The following is a 16,540-nucleotide window of genomic DNA, read 5'->3' as shown; positions in this document are numbered from 1 at the left end:
GGGAGCGGGAGGGGACGGTGGGGGCGAAGGGCAATCGATGGGCATGTTTGGGAGCAGGAGGAGAATCGCTGGACATGAGATGGGAGCGGGAGGGGAGGGCAGGGGAGGGAGGAAAATCGCTGGACATGAGATGGGAGCGGGAGGGAAGGGCAGAGGAGGGAGGAGAATCGCTGGACATGGATGGGGGCAGGGGAGGGAGGAGAATTGCTGGACATGGATGGGAGCAGGAGGGAAGGGCAGGGGAGGGAGGAGAATCACTGGACATGGATGGAAGCGGGAGGGAAGGGCAGGGGAGGGAGGAGAATCGCTGGGCATGGATGGGTAGAGGGGGGCAGGGGAGAGAAAACAATTGCTGGGCATGGATGGATAGAGGGGGACAGAGGAGAGAAGACAATTGCTGGACATGGATGGGTAGGGGGGCAGGGGAGAGAAGAGAATTGCTGGGTATGGATGGATAGAGGAGGATAGGGGAGAGAGGAGAGTTTCAGGACATGGATGGAAGGGAGAGAGAAGAAATGCTGGACATGGAGGGAAGATAGAGGAAGGAGATTAGATGAGGGAAAAGGAAGTGAGGAGAGAAACTGCACATGGATGGAGAAAATAGGCAGAAGCTGGATCCACTGTACAGTCAAGTGTGAGGACCAGAAATGAAGAAGAAAGGAGGAAAGAAAAGAAATAAATGGAAAGGAAGCCCTGGAAACGGAGTCAAGGGAACAGATAGAGAGCAGCAGAATCAGATACTGGGCCAGCATGATCAGAGAAACAAAGTCACCAGACAACAAAGGTAGAAAAAAATAATTTTATTTTCATTATAGTGTTTGGAATATGTCCACTTTGAGAATCAGGTGCTGAACATTAAAAGTTTATATTTATTTACTTATTTATGGCATTTTATCCCATATTAAACATGAATTAGATTGGAACCTGGGATCATTTAATTTTTTTTTTCCTGGAGAGAGTAATGCATTGCCCCCCCCCCCCCTCTCCCGGCTATAGCCAGCTCTGCAATTTTTTTTGGGGGGGGCGCCGAGGTGGATGGGGGGGCGCAGAGGTGGATTGGGGGGGTGCTGTGGTGGACGGGGGGGCGCCGAGGTGGACCGGGGAGAGAGCCTGTTGTTAAAATTTTACCAGCACACCACTGGCCACATCGGAACCAGGGAAAGGCTGTCAGAGGATAGAACACATTCTGCTGTCATGGAGGTGGGTACGGCAGTTGAGGCTGGCATACAGGCTGCCACAAAAAGATTTTTATTTTTATGTTTTTAGTATGGAAGGGGGTTGGTGACCACTAGGGGAGTATGGGGAGGTCATCCCCCATTCCCTCCAGTGGTCATCTGGTGAGTTGGGGCACCTTTTTCAGGCTTGGTCGTGAAAATAAAAGGACCAAGTAAACCCGGCGAAATACTGCTTCACGCCGCTTTTTTTTCCATTATCGGCAAAAGCCAGCCATCTGGTACCCACGCCCATTCCCGCCCATGTCCCGCCTTCGCTAATCTACAGACACACCCCCTTGAACGTTCGTCGGCGAAGCGACGGGAAAGCGTCGATGCTGTCAAACATGCTGCTTTCGATTATGCCGATTTCGCCGCTTTTAAGAAATCGCCGGTCATCTCCTGATTTATGTCGGGAAATAGCCAGCAATCACTTTCGATTATAAGCTGGATAGGTGCCTATGCACGTCCAACGTACGTCAAATTGTCACTACCGCCTGGCTACCGTGTGAGCCGGAGAGTAATCCCAGTTTTGGCATGCACCCAATACACGCGGTAGAAAATATTTTTTGTTTTCTACTGCGGGACACTTAGCTAGCGGTAATCGGCAGTTGGCATGTGCTGGATGCTTACCACCCAGTTAGTGTGTGAGACCTTACCGCTAAATCAATGGGTGGCATTAAATTTTCAGGCTGAAAATGCATGCACACTGGTTTTCATTTTGCTGCACATCCATTAAAATCCCTTTTTTCCAGGTGCGCTCAGGAAAAAGACCATCATGCATCTAAAAAATGCACCTGCAGCACTGCAGACCACTTTTGGGCCCCACAATGATTAAAAATGTAGAACAAATGAGTACTCTAACCGATGAAACCAATTCTTCCACTGTACATAAGTACATAAGTAATGCCATACTGGGAAAAGACCAAGGGTCCATCGAGCCCAGCATCCTGTCCACGACAGCGGCCAATCCAGGCCAAGGGCACCTGGCAAGCTTCCCAAACGTACAAACATTCTATACATGTTATTCCTGGAATTTTGGACTTTTCCAAGTCCGTTTAGTAGAGGTTTATGGATTTGTCCCCTTTTTAAACTCTGCTAAGCTAACCGCCTTCACCACTTTCTCCGGCAACGAATTCCAGAGTTTAATTACACGTTGGGTGAAGAAAAGTTTTCTCCAATTTGTTTTAAATTTACTACACTGTAGTTTCATCGCATGCCCCCTAGTCCTAGTATTTTTGGAAAGCGTGAACAGACGCTTCACATCCACCTGTTCCACTCCACTCATTATTTTATATACCTCTATCATGTCTCCCCTCAGCCGTCTCTTCTCCAAGCTGAATAGCCCTAGCCTCCTTAGTCTTTCTTCATAGGGAAGTCATCCCATCCCCGCTATCATTTTAGTCGCCCTTCGCTGCACCTTTTCCAATTCTACTATATCTTTCTTGAGATGCGGCGACCAGAATTGAACACAATATTCAAGGTGCGGTCGCACCATGGAGCGATACAACGGCATTATAACATCTTCACACCTGTTTTCCATACCTTTCCTAATAATACCCAACATTCTATTTGCTTTCCTAGCCGCAGCAGCACACTGAGCAGAAGGTGTCAGTGTATTATCGACGACGACACCCAGATCCCTTTCTTGGTCCGTAACTCCTAACGTGGAACCTTGCATGACGTAGCTATAATTCGGGTTCTTTTTTCCCACATGCATCACCTTGCACTTGCTCACATTAAACGTCATCTGCCATTTAGCCGCCCAGTCTCCTAGTGTCGTAAGGTCCTTCTGTAATTTTTCACAATCCTGTAGCGATTTAACGACTTTGTGTACAGACATATGCTACACTAACCGGCACGTTTAAAAATATGAGATCTTATAAAAAAGCTACGAACAATAGAAAAAATGAGAACTTGGATAGAGCAACTCCTAGATTTGTTTACTTTGTTTTGGGTAAACAAGGATAATGGCTGCGCGGAGAAGAGGGCAAGGGAGACCCACCTAAGAGTTTCAATATTTTGATGTCAAACTCCTTGTTCACGCCACTACCTCCCAACTTGACTGCAACAGAAATGAAGACATACTTGGGGCATAGCCCTATGCGTGCCACTGGTGCCTCTGCCAGTTTCCCTCCTCTGCTCCGCCTCCTCTCAAACAGGAAGTTACATCTTGGGGGTGGTGGAGGAGGGAAATCAGCAGAAGCGGCAGTGGTGTGCATCGGGCTATGGCCTGGCCGGTGCATGGCTTCATTTTGTTGCAGTGTGAAAAGAGTGGGAAGTGGACCAATGACTCCAGGGAAACAGGATATAGGATTTCAAGGTACCACTTTATTCAATGACTCGACACAGGAACTGTGTTTCGGCCACAGGCCTGCCTCAGGAGTCTAAAAACAATAAATATGACAAATATTCATAAAATAAATTTAGCATAAAAAATATACATAAAAATATCCAAAGACATATATATATATATATATATATATATATATATATATATATAGTGTATTCTGTGTCTCAACCTTTCCCCACATTTCATCCCTTCTCCCTTAGCCCTCATTTCATACCCTCACTCATTCTTCCAGGCCATCAACATACCCACACTCATATCTACTAATTGCCAAGTACTCACTATCCCCTCAAAATTCCTACTCTATCTCTCCCATCCAAAATTTCCTGCTCTGCTGCCCAACACTCTCCCACTAAATCAAGTCCCAGTCATCTTCTCTATTTTCCTACACTTGAGAAATCTTCTCTGTTCTCCTTCAGCAAGTTCTCCTCTTCTCTCCCCTACCCCTTAGTGCCATTCATCTTCTTCTCTGTTTCCCTTCTCTCTCTTCTACCCCTTAATGCCATCCCTTTTCCTCCCACCTCCTAGTGTCATCCATCTTCTTCTCTGTTCCTCTTTCCCCCAAAACCCCAGTCTGATCCATGTTCTACTCTGTTACCCTTCTCCCCCCAAGTCCCATCCATCTTCTACTGTTCCCCTTCTTCCTCTCCTAGTCTCATACATTTTCTAATGTTCCTCTCCATCACCAGCCCATCTATCTTCTACTCTTCTCTTTTCCCACTTCCCCCTTCACCATTCAGCATTGAACAATGACTCTCTCTCTCTCCTCTCCTCCTACACAGTATTACATTTGCCTGTCTTTCTCCCCATTCCATCCTTTATCTTTCTCTCCCAAACCATTCAGCATTGCCTCTCTTGTCTGTCTCTACCCCCACCTGTATTTGCCCGTGTCTCTCTGCCCCTTACCAACAGTGCTTCTGTCTGTCACCCTGCCCCACTCCACTCTATACTTCTTTCTCTCTCCCTCCTTCTAGCACTGTTCCTGTCTGTCTCCATGACCCCCCTCACATTGCTCCCATCTTTCTCCATGCCCCTCGCATTGCTACTGTCTCTCGCTCTGCCACCACCCCTCCTGCATGGCTCCAGTCTTTCTCCCTGCCTCCCACCCCTCCCGCATTGCTCCTGTCTCAACCTGCCCTGCCTCTCCTGTATTGCTCCAGTCTCTCTCCCTGCCCCTTGCTCCATTGTTCCCCTCTGTCTCTCACCCTGCCCCCACTCCACACATTGTTAATGTCTCTTTCCCTCTTCCATAGCCCCCCCCCCCCCAACCATGATGTAACAGTTTTCCATCCTTCCTTCCAGTGCCATCAATGTGAGCCATGGTGATAATTACAGAGCAGAGCTGCAGGGGGTCACGACTCTCTGCATGCTGCGGCTGCTTTCTGTAAGCCAGCCCCTCCTCCTCTGATACAACTTCCTCTTTCAGAGGAGGCAGGGTGGCTGGAAGGAAGCAGCTGCAGCATGGAGAGTTGTTGTCCCCCTAGCTGTGCTTTGTAATTATCACCATGGCTGGCATTGGTGGCAGCTGGAAAGAAGGAAGGAAAACTTCTGAATGATGGATGGGGAGCTTACAGTGGGGGGAGAAAGAGAGGACAGATGGCAGCAGGCAAGAATGGTTGTATACTTGGTGCCTAAGCTGTGCACTGGACTTGGGGGGGGGGGGGTTCTTAAGTCAAAATTGGGGTGCCTGTGCCCCCAAGACCCCCTTATTGCTACCCCCCTAGTCATTACTACCTTGTTGCTCTGGTTGTAAGCATTAAGATCATCAGAAATGATCATTCACTGACTCTTACTGTATGGTGCACATCATTGTTCTCTTAAGTTTCTGTGAGAGACCCTTACTGAAGTGGATCTGATCATCTCATGAAACAAAAGCACCTTATTCAAAAATAAACTATTTATAATTTTTTACCTATGGAACAAACTTTTATTGAATAAGGCCCAAACTCAGAAACATCAAGTGCTATGAAGAAATATTTTTGAAGCTAGTATAAAAGCCCACCAAAAATGACAGGTGGCTCAGTTGTGCAGGGGAAAGGCAGGTGTTGTGAATGGGATTTGTCCCCAGTTTGCACTTCCACCACGGCTGACAGGGACATACAAAGTCAGCTGTTCCATAGCCTTTTGCAGGTGGATCCAAGGCTCCCTGCCTTCTTTGTTGGCCACTGACTTTGATACTCTTGATCTTTGATAGTTGTGGCTTGTGTATAATGCTTCATGTTAATTACAAGCCACATATGCACACTATGCCTCACCAAAGCACACCGAGGGCACAAACAACTGCCATTTGTAAACAGTAGGATCAGCTTCTTAGTACTTAATCTGGAGGGGTCCCCAAAGCTGGTTTTCAGCCTATGCCTTCTTCAGTTTGAGGCAGGATTGAGGGCCCCCTGTAGTATGGGGTCCCAGGGCAATTGCCTTGTTTGCCACCCCCTTATGTCAGCCCTTGATAAATATAATAAGAATATATCAAGTATGTTAACCCAACATTGACTCCCCTGCTTAAAATAATTCAAAAAAAGTAGAGCCAGATTCATCTTTTATTCATGTGTTTATTTTTCAAACTTTACGTGATAAAAGTCGAAAAACAGACTTTAAAGGCTATTGCGGACAGTTTATATTCAATACATTCAGCGACTGACAGGGTAGAGCAAAGATCTTAATTCTGACTGCTGATAATAAGAATTATACAGTATGTAATATTTAAAAAGGCAGAACAAAAGCTAATAAGGAAATAGATGGCTCTTTATCCTCTTTACGATAGGTGATGACTAGGTCTTGTTTACAACTTTACAGCTGAAAATCCAATCGTTGAGAATGAGGGGACTGCCCTGGCTGTAAGTGAGGTCAGTGTCTAACATCTTCTCACTTTTCTCCACACCGTTATTGATGGTATTTCCATCTGCCTCCCACATCTCAGTTAAGTTAACTGGATAGAAGTCCTTAATGACGCATTCAAGAATTGCTGACTTCTTACTAAGTTGCTCTTTTGAAGGTGGGACTAGGGATACAGTAGGTGATGATTTTGTCCTTTCTGCAAAAATAAAATAAAAAAAGCAACATTTTAATGATGAAAAACATTGCAGAGAGAAGTAAGCAACAATTATACAAGTGTGCAATTCTTTTTTTTTTTTTAATCATTTATTTATAATTTTTTTCATTTTACAAGGATCACTTGCAAAACAGTAAACCAGAGGTGATTGTACATTAAAACAATATTAGAAGAAAACAATCTCAAAAAGATAAATGGATTTTATACAATCTTTCTCTTTCTTAGACCACAAAATAAATAGGGAGAGTGAAACAAGACAAGGAGATCAATTTAAACAACAGCAAACAAAGAAAATGTGGTATTAACCCGATTATCCCCAGTTATTATTTATCTAAATCATTATTCCAAATTGATCAACTGGGTTGGTTTCTTTAAGACCATAACGGTGCATAGTCCATCAATTTAATTGGAAACATACTTATTGTCCAATATTAGTGAAAGTAATACACCTGATTTCATTTTTTTCCCTTTTAAAACCAGAAATTGTTTAACAATACAAACCCTTGAATCTCCAATCCAATTCCTGCTGATTAAAGTAATCCCAGTTTCACAGGCTTCACTCCTTTTGAATTAATATATTAAGAGGAATCATTTCAAAGGAAAAAAAACATTAGGAGTCATACCCGGAACTCTGGGAAAACAACAATCTCGATATTAATCATCTGTAACAATATTAATTTTGTTCAAATTTTTCTGGTCTTTTATCATTTTCAAATCTTAACCGTTTCCTACTTCAGTAGAACTTCATTTGCTGTATATTCTCAAAGGATTCGATTAGATTATCCATGTGGCTCATTAACAAGACTATCTGAAGAAAAGTCATTCTCTACCACCGTCAGGTCCTGGAGTACCCTCCAGATGACATTCAATGCAACCTCCACGGGAGCCAAAAACTCCAAGCTGATAACTCTTAAGGGTTTAGGAGTAGAACCGCCGACATGGGTTCAGCTGTAAACGACTTCCGTTTCAGCATACACTCCTGACTCACTCCTCCACTCCTTTGGGCATGGTGGTTAAATGATTTTTGAGCGATGAAGTTGTTTCCAGGTCCAAGAGCATCGACGCTCCTTCGTCGGCGCTAATCAAAGGACTCATCAACCCAGTCATCTATGGGCAGCTCGTTACACAGCGGTCCCACATTTGCTGCACAGGGGACAAAACGCTGGTCATCGGCGGCTGACCCCCCATTGTCCCCTTCCTCTGTTAAGACAACTGCGATGCAAAGAGGAAATTTCAAGTGAACAAAAACTGAACTTCAGAGGACAGCTGGGCCGTTGAGTGTACGAGCTTCAGGTCACCATCTTTCCCCTCTCCCTAATTTGGGACACTCTTTGTCTGGTTTCTCCTCAGAGGCCTGTCTGATATGGGTAACCCTTCAGCATAGCCCTCTGAGTCATTGAAACACGGAAGCCCCTCCACCACTTACAAGGTGGTGTCCCTTCGGAGGGGAAGTGTGCAATTCTAAGGCACTTCTAAACAGCAACCTCTATGTTTTTGATCCTCTGTTCTCCTTTGTATTCTCCAGAAATTGTAGCATTTCCCACTTTGTAAAATAAGATGAGCTTTATCCCTAGCAATGTCAAAACAAATTTCATTTCCCTAATTTCTTTGCTGCAAATTAGTGTGTAAGAATATTTCTGTGGCGCATTGTACTATATATCTTTAAGCTTTTGGAGATCATGAGAATTCATGTTGTTTTGAACTCTCTCATTTCTCCTTATTTGCTTTTCATCTATTTGTTCCCCCTGCTTTTGCCATTGCAGATTCCCCTCTGTATAAAAAATAACTTCTTGAGTGTTTTATGTTCACTTCCTACAATACTGACAAGGTCCTTAGAGAGAGGGTTAAGCTTGGCTGGGTGTTACTTCTCCTGCACAACCGTCAATTTTCACAAAACTCTACTAGTTACTGCATGTCTAATGCCCAGCTTCATAGTGGAGTCTTTTGACTAACTTCATACCTTCTACTTCCATCTCCTATTTCTACTGATTATTTTCCAAGTCAGATGTTGGAAATAAAGTTCACTATTTAATTAAAATGTATGGCTATGTGCAAACTACCTGTCAGTATCCCAGGGGGACCCGGACTGTCCCCAAACTGTTCCATTTGCCCCAATCAGGCCCGGGAAATGCCCGACATGCTCTGGAACCCCCAGGAAACTCCAGCAGCTCCACTGGCCCACAACATTTTTTTGTAACCCTTTACAATAACTAATGAGGATCAAATACTTCTAATAAGAGTACCAACAGAATAAACAAAAGAAAAAAACAACCTTATGCATCAAACTCCAAGCAGTACAAAAAAAATGTTCACACAAAATCCCTTAGAGTCTAAAGGATATGCATTATGGTATTGCATGAAGGTTCCTAAGTAATAGATTGGATTGTATTATACATTAGGACTGACTATAGAGAGACCCTGTTTGTCATAAGGTTTAAGGTGGTAGTGCTTGATCATTAATAGCAGAGAGTTTAAGCAGTCGTGCGATGAAAGTTCGGTTTTGTGTAGATCGTGTGTAATGTTATTATTTAGTGTTCAAGATGAGTGCTTTTGATATGCCTTCTTGAAAAGATCTGTTTTCAGTAGCTTTCGAAAGATGGTTAGGTCTTGCGTTGTTTTTAACTTCTATTGTTAAGTCAATTCAGAATAATAACTTCATCCATATATATTTAAATTAATGATTTTTATACAGACTGAATTAACCTTTCAAAAAAATTCCTTTTCAGTTTCATTTTTCTCAGTTTAAAGTATATGTTTTTACTAAAAATTCCTTCTAAATGATGCACAATCTGCTGCTGTGACCACAGGAATAACATGGGTGTAGCCGCAGACAGTACATGATAACATGTAGTAAACATTCCCCCAAGGTGATCTGAAACAAAGAACTAAAAATTCAGATCCATTGTCAAACCCGAGAGACCGCTGATGTATTTCTAGCAGCAGTCTATGCTGAAGTGGTATGAATTTTATTTATTTTATTGCATTTGTATCCCACCTTATCCCACCTCTTTGCAGGCTCAAAGTGGCTTACAATACATCATGAGTAGTGGAAGAATGTTAGTAGGTAAACATTTAGTATTGCAGGATCTTGGTCAGCATGATGATAATAAAACAAACAAAACAAACAAAGTAATAGTATACAAGCAGATATTATGAAACAGTTCTGAATATAGATGTGCGAGTTGTGAATATTCACATTTGTTGATCTTTGTGGTACGCTTTATTAAAGAGATGGGTCTTCAGTAATATGAGGAAGTTCGTTCTTTCGTAGATCGATTTTATGCTGCACGGCAGTGCATTCCATAACTGTGTGCGCAGGTAGGTAAAGTTTGAGGCATGCATTAGTTTGTATTTCATTCCTTTGCAGCTGGGGAAGTGCAGATCAAGGAATGTGCGGGATGATCTTTTGGCATTCCTAGGTGGTAGGTCTATCAGGTCTGACATGTAAGCTGGTGCGTCTCCATGGATAATTTTGTGAACTAGTGAGCATATTTTGAACGTGATGCATTCCTTAAGTGGGAGCCAGTGTAATTTTTCTCGTAGGGGCTTGGCACTTTCAAATTTTGGTTTGACAAATATGAGTCTAGCTGCAGTATTTTGGGCTGTCTGGAGTTTCTTGATTATTTGTTCTTTGCAGCCGGCATACAGTGCGTTGCAATAGTCTAGACGACTGAGCACCATTGATTGTACCAGGTTGCGGAAAACGCTCCTTGGGAAGAAAGGTCTTATTCTTTTTAATTTCCACATTGAGTGGAACATCTTCTTGGTTGTGTTTTTCGCGTGGTTCTCTAGTGTTAGGTGTCGATCAATAGTGACTCCCAGAATTTTTAGGGTTTCTGAAATAGGAAGGTTTAGAGCAGGGGCGTAGCTACGGGTGGGCCTGGGTGGGGCAGTGACGTAAGAGATGGAAGGAGCCTGCAGAGCCAGCAGCCAATGCTTCGAGGCTGCCTGCAGTGCCGCGTTTTTTTAAAAACATTTTTTTCTCTTCCTTAGCGACGCGTTGGCGCTCAGCTCAGTCAGCTGAGCGCTTCTTCTTTTTGTAGCGCCGGCCACTGCTGCTCATCAGGAAAAGCAGAAGTGGCCGGCAATGGAAGCTGGGGCTGGTGGGCCTGAATGGGAGAGGGAAAATGGATGGCAGGATGGGGAGAAAGAGGGAAAATGGAAGGATGGGGAGAGAAAGAGGGAAAACAGATGGGAGGATGGCAGAGAAAGAGGGAAAACAGAAGGATGGGAGAGAAAGAGGGAATACAGATGGGAGGATGGCAGAGAAAGAGGGAAATGGAAGGATGGGGAGAGAAAGAGGGAAAACAGATGGGAGGATGGCAGAGAAAGAGGGAAAACGGAGGATGGGGAGAGAAAGAGGGAAAACAGATGGGAGGATGGCAGAGAAAGAGGGAAAACAGATGGGATGATGGCAGAGAAAGAGGGAAAACAGAAGGATGGGGAGAGAAAGAGGGAAAACAGATGGGAGGATGGCAGAGAAAGAGGGAAAACGGAAGGATGGGAAGAGAAAGAGGGAAAACAGATGGCAGGATGGGGAGAAAGAGGGAAAACGGAAGGATGGGGAGAGAAAGAGGGAAAACAGATGGCAGGATGGGGAGAAAGAGGGAAAATGGAAGGATGGGGAGAGAAAGAGGGAAAACAGATGGGAGGATGGCAGAGAGAGGGAAAATGGAAGGATGGGGAGAGAAAGAGGGAAAACAGATGGGAGGATGGCAGAGAGAGGGAAAATGGAAGGATGGGGAGAGAAAGAGGGAAGACGCTGGATGGAAGGGTAGGGAGAAAGAGGTGACACTGGATGGAAGGATGCAGAAAGAAAGAGGGGAGACTATTGGAAGGATGGGGAGAGAGAGGGGAGACACTGGAAGGATGGGGAGAGAAAGAGGAGAGGCTGCATGGAAAGGGGGAGTAGTGAAAGATTGGAGAATAAGAGGAAGGGGCATGGGGAGAACAAGGGTGAGAAAAAGATGAAAAGCCATAAGTAGATGAAGGAAATTAAAGAATGGATAGTAAGAATGAATTAAATCTGGACACAGAGAGAGGCAGAAAAATATTGAAGAAAGCAAAGAAAAAGGAGAGAAAAATGACAAATGGCCAGGAAACCCTGGCAGAAGAGTTAAGCGAAAACGAAGGAAAGCAGAATCTAGAGACTGGGAGCAACACAATGAGAAAAAGTAAATGGCCATACAACAAAGGTAAAGAAAATAATTTTATTTTTAATTTAGGATAAAGTAATATGGTGTTAATAAAGTTTCAGAGACCAATACTTCCTTCCTTAGGTCAGGAGAGGATACCGTAACAGCATTATACTGACCTGAGGCAGGAGGTTTTGGCCTCTGAAAGCTCACTGAAAAGGATTAGGCTATTAAATAAATTGTCTGAAATCGGATGCACTGAAAAGCAGCACTTTACCCTGTGTGACAAATGCATCTGAGTGTGACTACATTTTGCTGGGGGGGGGGGGGGGGGGGGGGTAGAGAGAAAATTTTGTGCCCACCCACTTTGGGTTCAGGCCCACCCAAAATTGGCAGTCTGGCTACGCCACTGGTTTAGAGTTGGTGTGTTAATGACGGTGAATTCTTTCTTGTTGTGTTGGGAGGTGAGTATTAGGCACTGGGGTTTTTCTGCATTGAGTTTTAGCCGAAATGCGTCCGCCCAGGAATGTATGATATTGAGACTTTGGTTGATGTCATTGGAAATTTCTTTTAGGTCTTGTTTGAATGGGATGCAAATCGTTACATCATCTGCATAAATGTATGGATTAAGGTTTTGATTTGATAGCAATTTTGCCAAGGGTATCATCATTAAGTTGAATAGAGTCTGCGAGAGGGGGGATCCTTGTGGTACTCTGCATTCAGGTACCCATGCGGCTGAAATAGTCGAGTTAGCTGTCACTTGGTATGATCTTGTGGTTAGGAATCCCTTGAACCAATTGAGGATGTTGCCTCCGATTCCGAAGTATTCAAGGATGTGTAATAAAATTCCGTGGTCAACTATGTCGAAAGCGCTTGACATGTCAAATTGTAAAAGTAGTATGTTCTTACCAGATGCAATCGTTTGTTTGAATTTAGTCATGAAAGTTATTAGTACTGTTTCGGTACTGTGGTTAGACCAAAATCCTGACTGGGAATCATGAAGTACTGAAAATTTATCTAGATAGTTTGTAAGCTGCTTGGTCACCAACCCTTCCGTTAATTTGGTTATTAAGGGAATGGATGCTAATGGTCTGTAGTTAGTTAGTTCACTAGCACTTTTCTTTGCGTCTTTTGGTATGGGGGTGAGTAAAATGTTTCCTTTTTCCTTCGGGAAGAGTCCATTTTGTAGCATGTAGTTCAGGTGTTTCGTTATGTCGTTTATGAATTGTTGAGGAGCAGATGTCATCAGGTTGTTTGGGCATATATCTAGTTTGCAGTGAGATCTGGCAAATCTTTTGAGCGTTTGGGAGATGATGTTCTCCGATAATAACTAGAAGTTAGTCCAGGTCCTGTCCGCTGGGTGAATGCCAGGGATTGGGTCTAGGCTGTTAAGGAGTTCAGCATAGTCGATGGTGCTAACAGGTATTTTAAGTCGTAGTTGTACTATTTTTTCGTTGAAGTATCTCGCGAGATTGTCTGCTCTAGGAGTGTCTTTGCTGTTGGTTGTGACTGGTGTGATATTTAATAATTTGTTCACGAGTTGGAAAAATTTATGTGTGCCCTTGTAATTTGGTCCAATTATGGTTTTGTAATGTAGTCTTTTGGTCTGTCTTATGGTGTATTTGTATTTTCATTGGGGGGGGGGTCGTGCTGCACCCAGGGGGGGAGGTGCGCAGCAGCGATCTGCCCTGGGTGGCAGCCGACCTAGGAATGCCACTGCTTTCCTGTATGATTCCTATTTGCTTTCTTAGCTGCTGCTGCACACTGAGCAGAACGTTTCAATGTATCATCAATGATGACACCTACATCCCTTTCCTGGGCAGTGACTCCTAATGTGGAACCTTGAATCTTGTAACTATAGTTTGGGTTCCTCTTTCCCACATGCATCACTTGCACTTGCTCACATTAAACATCATCTGCCATTTGGTTGCCCAGTCTCACAGTCTCATAAGATCCTCTTGCAATTTTTCACAGTCCTCTTGCAATTTATTAACTTTGAATAACTATTAGCCTTATTTTTGAAACTGTTAGGCGCCCATATTTTGACCCAAATCGGGAGATGGGCGCCCATCTCGCAAAGGCACCCAAATCGATATAATCAAAAGCCGATTTTGGGCGTCTTCAACTGCAATCTGTCACAGAAACGGGTGCGTGTCAGAGGCATGGTGAAGGTGGGACTGGGGCATGTTTATCGGCCAAGGAGAGATGGGCGCCTTTGGCCGATAATCGAAAAAAGAAAGGCGTTTTTAGCGCAAATTTGTGTCATTTTTTTGGACCCTTTTTTTTCACAAACAAGTCACAAAAAGTGCCCTAAATGACCAGATGACCACCGGAGGGAATCGGGGATGACCACCCCTCACTCCCCCAGTGGTCACTAACCCCCTCCCACCAAAAAAAAAGAACTTTAAAAACTTTTTTCCCCAGCCTGTGTGCCAGCCTCAAATGTCATACCCAGCTCCATCACAGTCATCCAAAACAATGTAATTGATAGGGCGACAAGCTCCGCATACTGGCTTCAGGACAGATAATGGGGCAAGCAAGCTTCTGTCATCTCCTGTTCATCAAACCTCCTTTGTCTTTTTGCTAAGCTGCTGTAAACACTAACATGTGTTTACTGCAGCTTAAAATGCCTTACCGCGGGGCGTGCTCAGACATCATGCAGTAATTTTTGCATCAGTGCTAAAAAATAGCGCAGGTGTGTCTGAGGCAGAGAGAAATCATGGTTTCTGATAATTGTTGAGCACAGCTATGTTGCTGCATGCTAACTGATTAGTGTGTAGTTAGTGCATGAGCCCTTACTGCCTATAAAATAGGTATTGTAAGTTCTCATCATTCTCTAATGATAAATTAACATGTGGCCATTAATTGCAATATTGGGAAAAGTGGCCATTCCACCCATGTGAAAAAAAAACTGTCTTAGTGAATGGGATTGACCTGTGTAAGCAACTATGTTTGTTCATGAACTTGATATACTGCTTTTACTTGAACAATGTAAACCACAGTTTTGGTAAAGGGGCCCCTAAATATTGACTATTTTAATTTTCAAAAATGTTTTAAACTACCAAACCTTTGGTTGTTTTCTTAATACTATTCCATGTATGTTATTTACTCTGTATTTCTTACAACTTATTATGCTGTTATTCTATCTTTACCTACCAATGTGTAGCACTTTTATAGTTAAAAAGTAGAAATAAAATTCACCATACATCCCTGAGTAATTGCTCATTAGTGACTGAATTCACAAAGTTTTGTGTAGTTTCCTCTTCCTATCCAGGCAAATAGTAATTAGTGATCTGATAATTCATAAAATAAATGTGGATTGAATGAAACCTGTGCTTAAAAAATATAACATTGACAAGGTATCAAAATACATTCAAGGCTGCATTGACTAGAAATGAATAATAGGTGGCAGTAGCACACTAGCAAGATAACTTTTCCATAAATGTTAATATTACAGAAACTGTCAAGTAATGTATCTAATAAACCTGAGCAGTAGAATTCCTTCCCAGAGTGTTGAGGACCTGGGAGTCTCTTAAATTTTCCTTGACACTTTGTTGTGATGCCACACCTGAAAAGAGATTTACCCTGGGAGAGGCAGTTAAGCAGTCAAGATGCAATATCTTATAATACAGCAGCACTGAATAAATGTCTGACCAGAAGTGTCTTCATTAAAATAAAGTAGCAGATACTAAACTCTGAGCTTACATTTTATACACTAACGCTGTTCTTTATTCCAACTCAAATTCCCAGTTCTTCTCCTTAATGTAGTCAAGAATAAACAATCTCACTGTAGGGCTTTGGGTCTCAGGAAGTGCCAGTTAAATAAATATTCACAGCAGTTTCTTAGAACAGTGTTTCATTTATTAGGCTTACTCGTGATCTCCAGTAGTGTTTACACTACCTAATTGAGAATAATACCTTTAACCAGAGTTATTCGGGTTCAGCTGCAAGACTCCTGAATAAGAAAATCTTCCATTCGGTGATCGTTGCCAGAATCAGTCGCAGGATTTCTGGGACATTGCCAGTGCAGGTTTGCATGCAGAGTGGTAAGTTAAACTTTCTTTTAATAATATATAGAAAATTATATATATAAGAATGGTTACACCTCTTGAGCTAGTTAATAAGTATTTTCCCTTAGAAAACTTTGTAATAAATGGTATAAGTGGGGGCCAACTAAGATCAGTCTTCTCCCAGGTTTCAGCCTAATAAATGGGTTTTTTTTTTAAAGTTGTGCTTATAAATAATAAGTTTGATTGTTGGCCACCAAAACAGACATCATGTTTTGAGAATCAGTTGCTTCTTTACTAGGTGAAAAATAAACATTCTCTGCATGAATACAGGGAGTCCCTATAACCAGCCCTTCCAAAAAACACAGGGGACCTTTTATAAAGGCACGTAGGTGCCTATGCATGTCCAATGTGTGTCAAATTGTCACTACCACCTGGCTACCGTGTGAGCCAGCCAGTAATCCCAGTTTTGGAATGCGCCCAATACACGCGGTAGAAAATATTTTCTGTTTTCTACTGCGGGACGCTTAGCCAGCGGTAATCAGCAGTTGGCATGTGCTGGATGCTTACCACCCGGTTAGTGTGTAAGATCTTACCGCTAAATCAATGGGTGGCATTAAAGTTTCAGGCTGAAAATGGATGCACGCTGGTTTTCATTTTGCTGCATATCCATTAAAATCCCTTTTTTCCAGGTGCGCTCAGGTAAAGGACCATCATGCATCCAAAAAATGCACCTTCACCACTGCAGACCACTTTTGGGACCCACAATGATTCAAAATGTAGAA

General features: G+C 43.1%; 2 gene segments (V, D, J or C); both read right to left on the bottom strand.

The window, feature by feature from the left end:
• LOC115461302 overlaps positions 1-16,540 on the bottom strand; it is a 1,201,995-nt gene that overhangs the window by 144,154 nt on the left and 1,041,301 nt on the right.
• The window catches only part of LOC115461315, a 37,438-nt gene continuing 27,030 nt past the window's right edge, over positions 6,133-16,540 (bottom strand). The window contains 1 exon segment of the C gene segment in view: positions 6,133-6,595. Coding sequence covers positions 6,333-6,595 — 263 coding nt within the window.

This window comes from Microcaecilia unicolor, chromosome 2 (genome assembly GCF_901765095.1).
Source record: "Microcaecilia unicolor chromosome 2, aMicUni1.1, whole genome shotgun sequence".
Classification (NCBI taxonomy): domain Eukaryota; kingdom Metazoa; phylum Chordata; class Amphibia; order Gymnophiona; family Siphonopidae; genus Microcaecilia; species Microcaecilia unicolor.
Note: the sequence above shows the minus strand (reverse complement) of the source record. Positions and strands in the feature narration are given on the sequence as shown.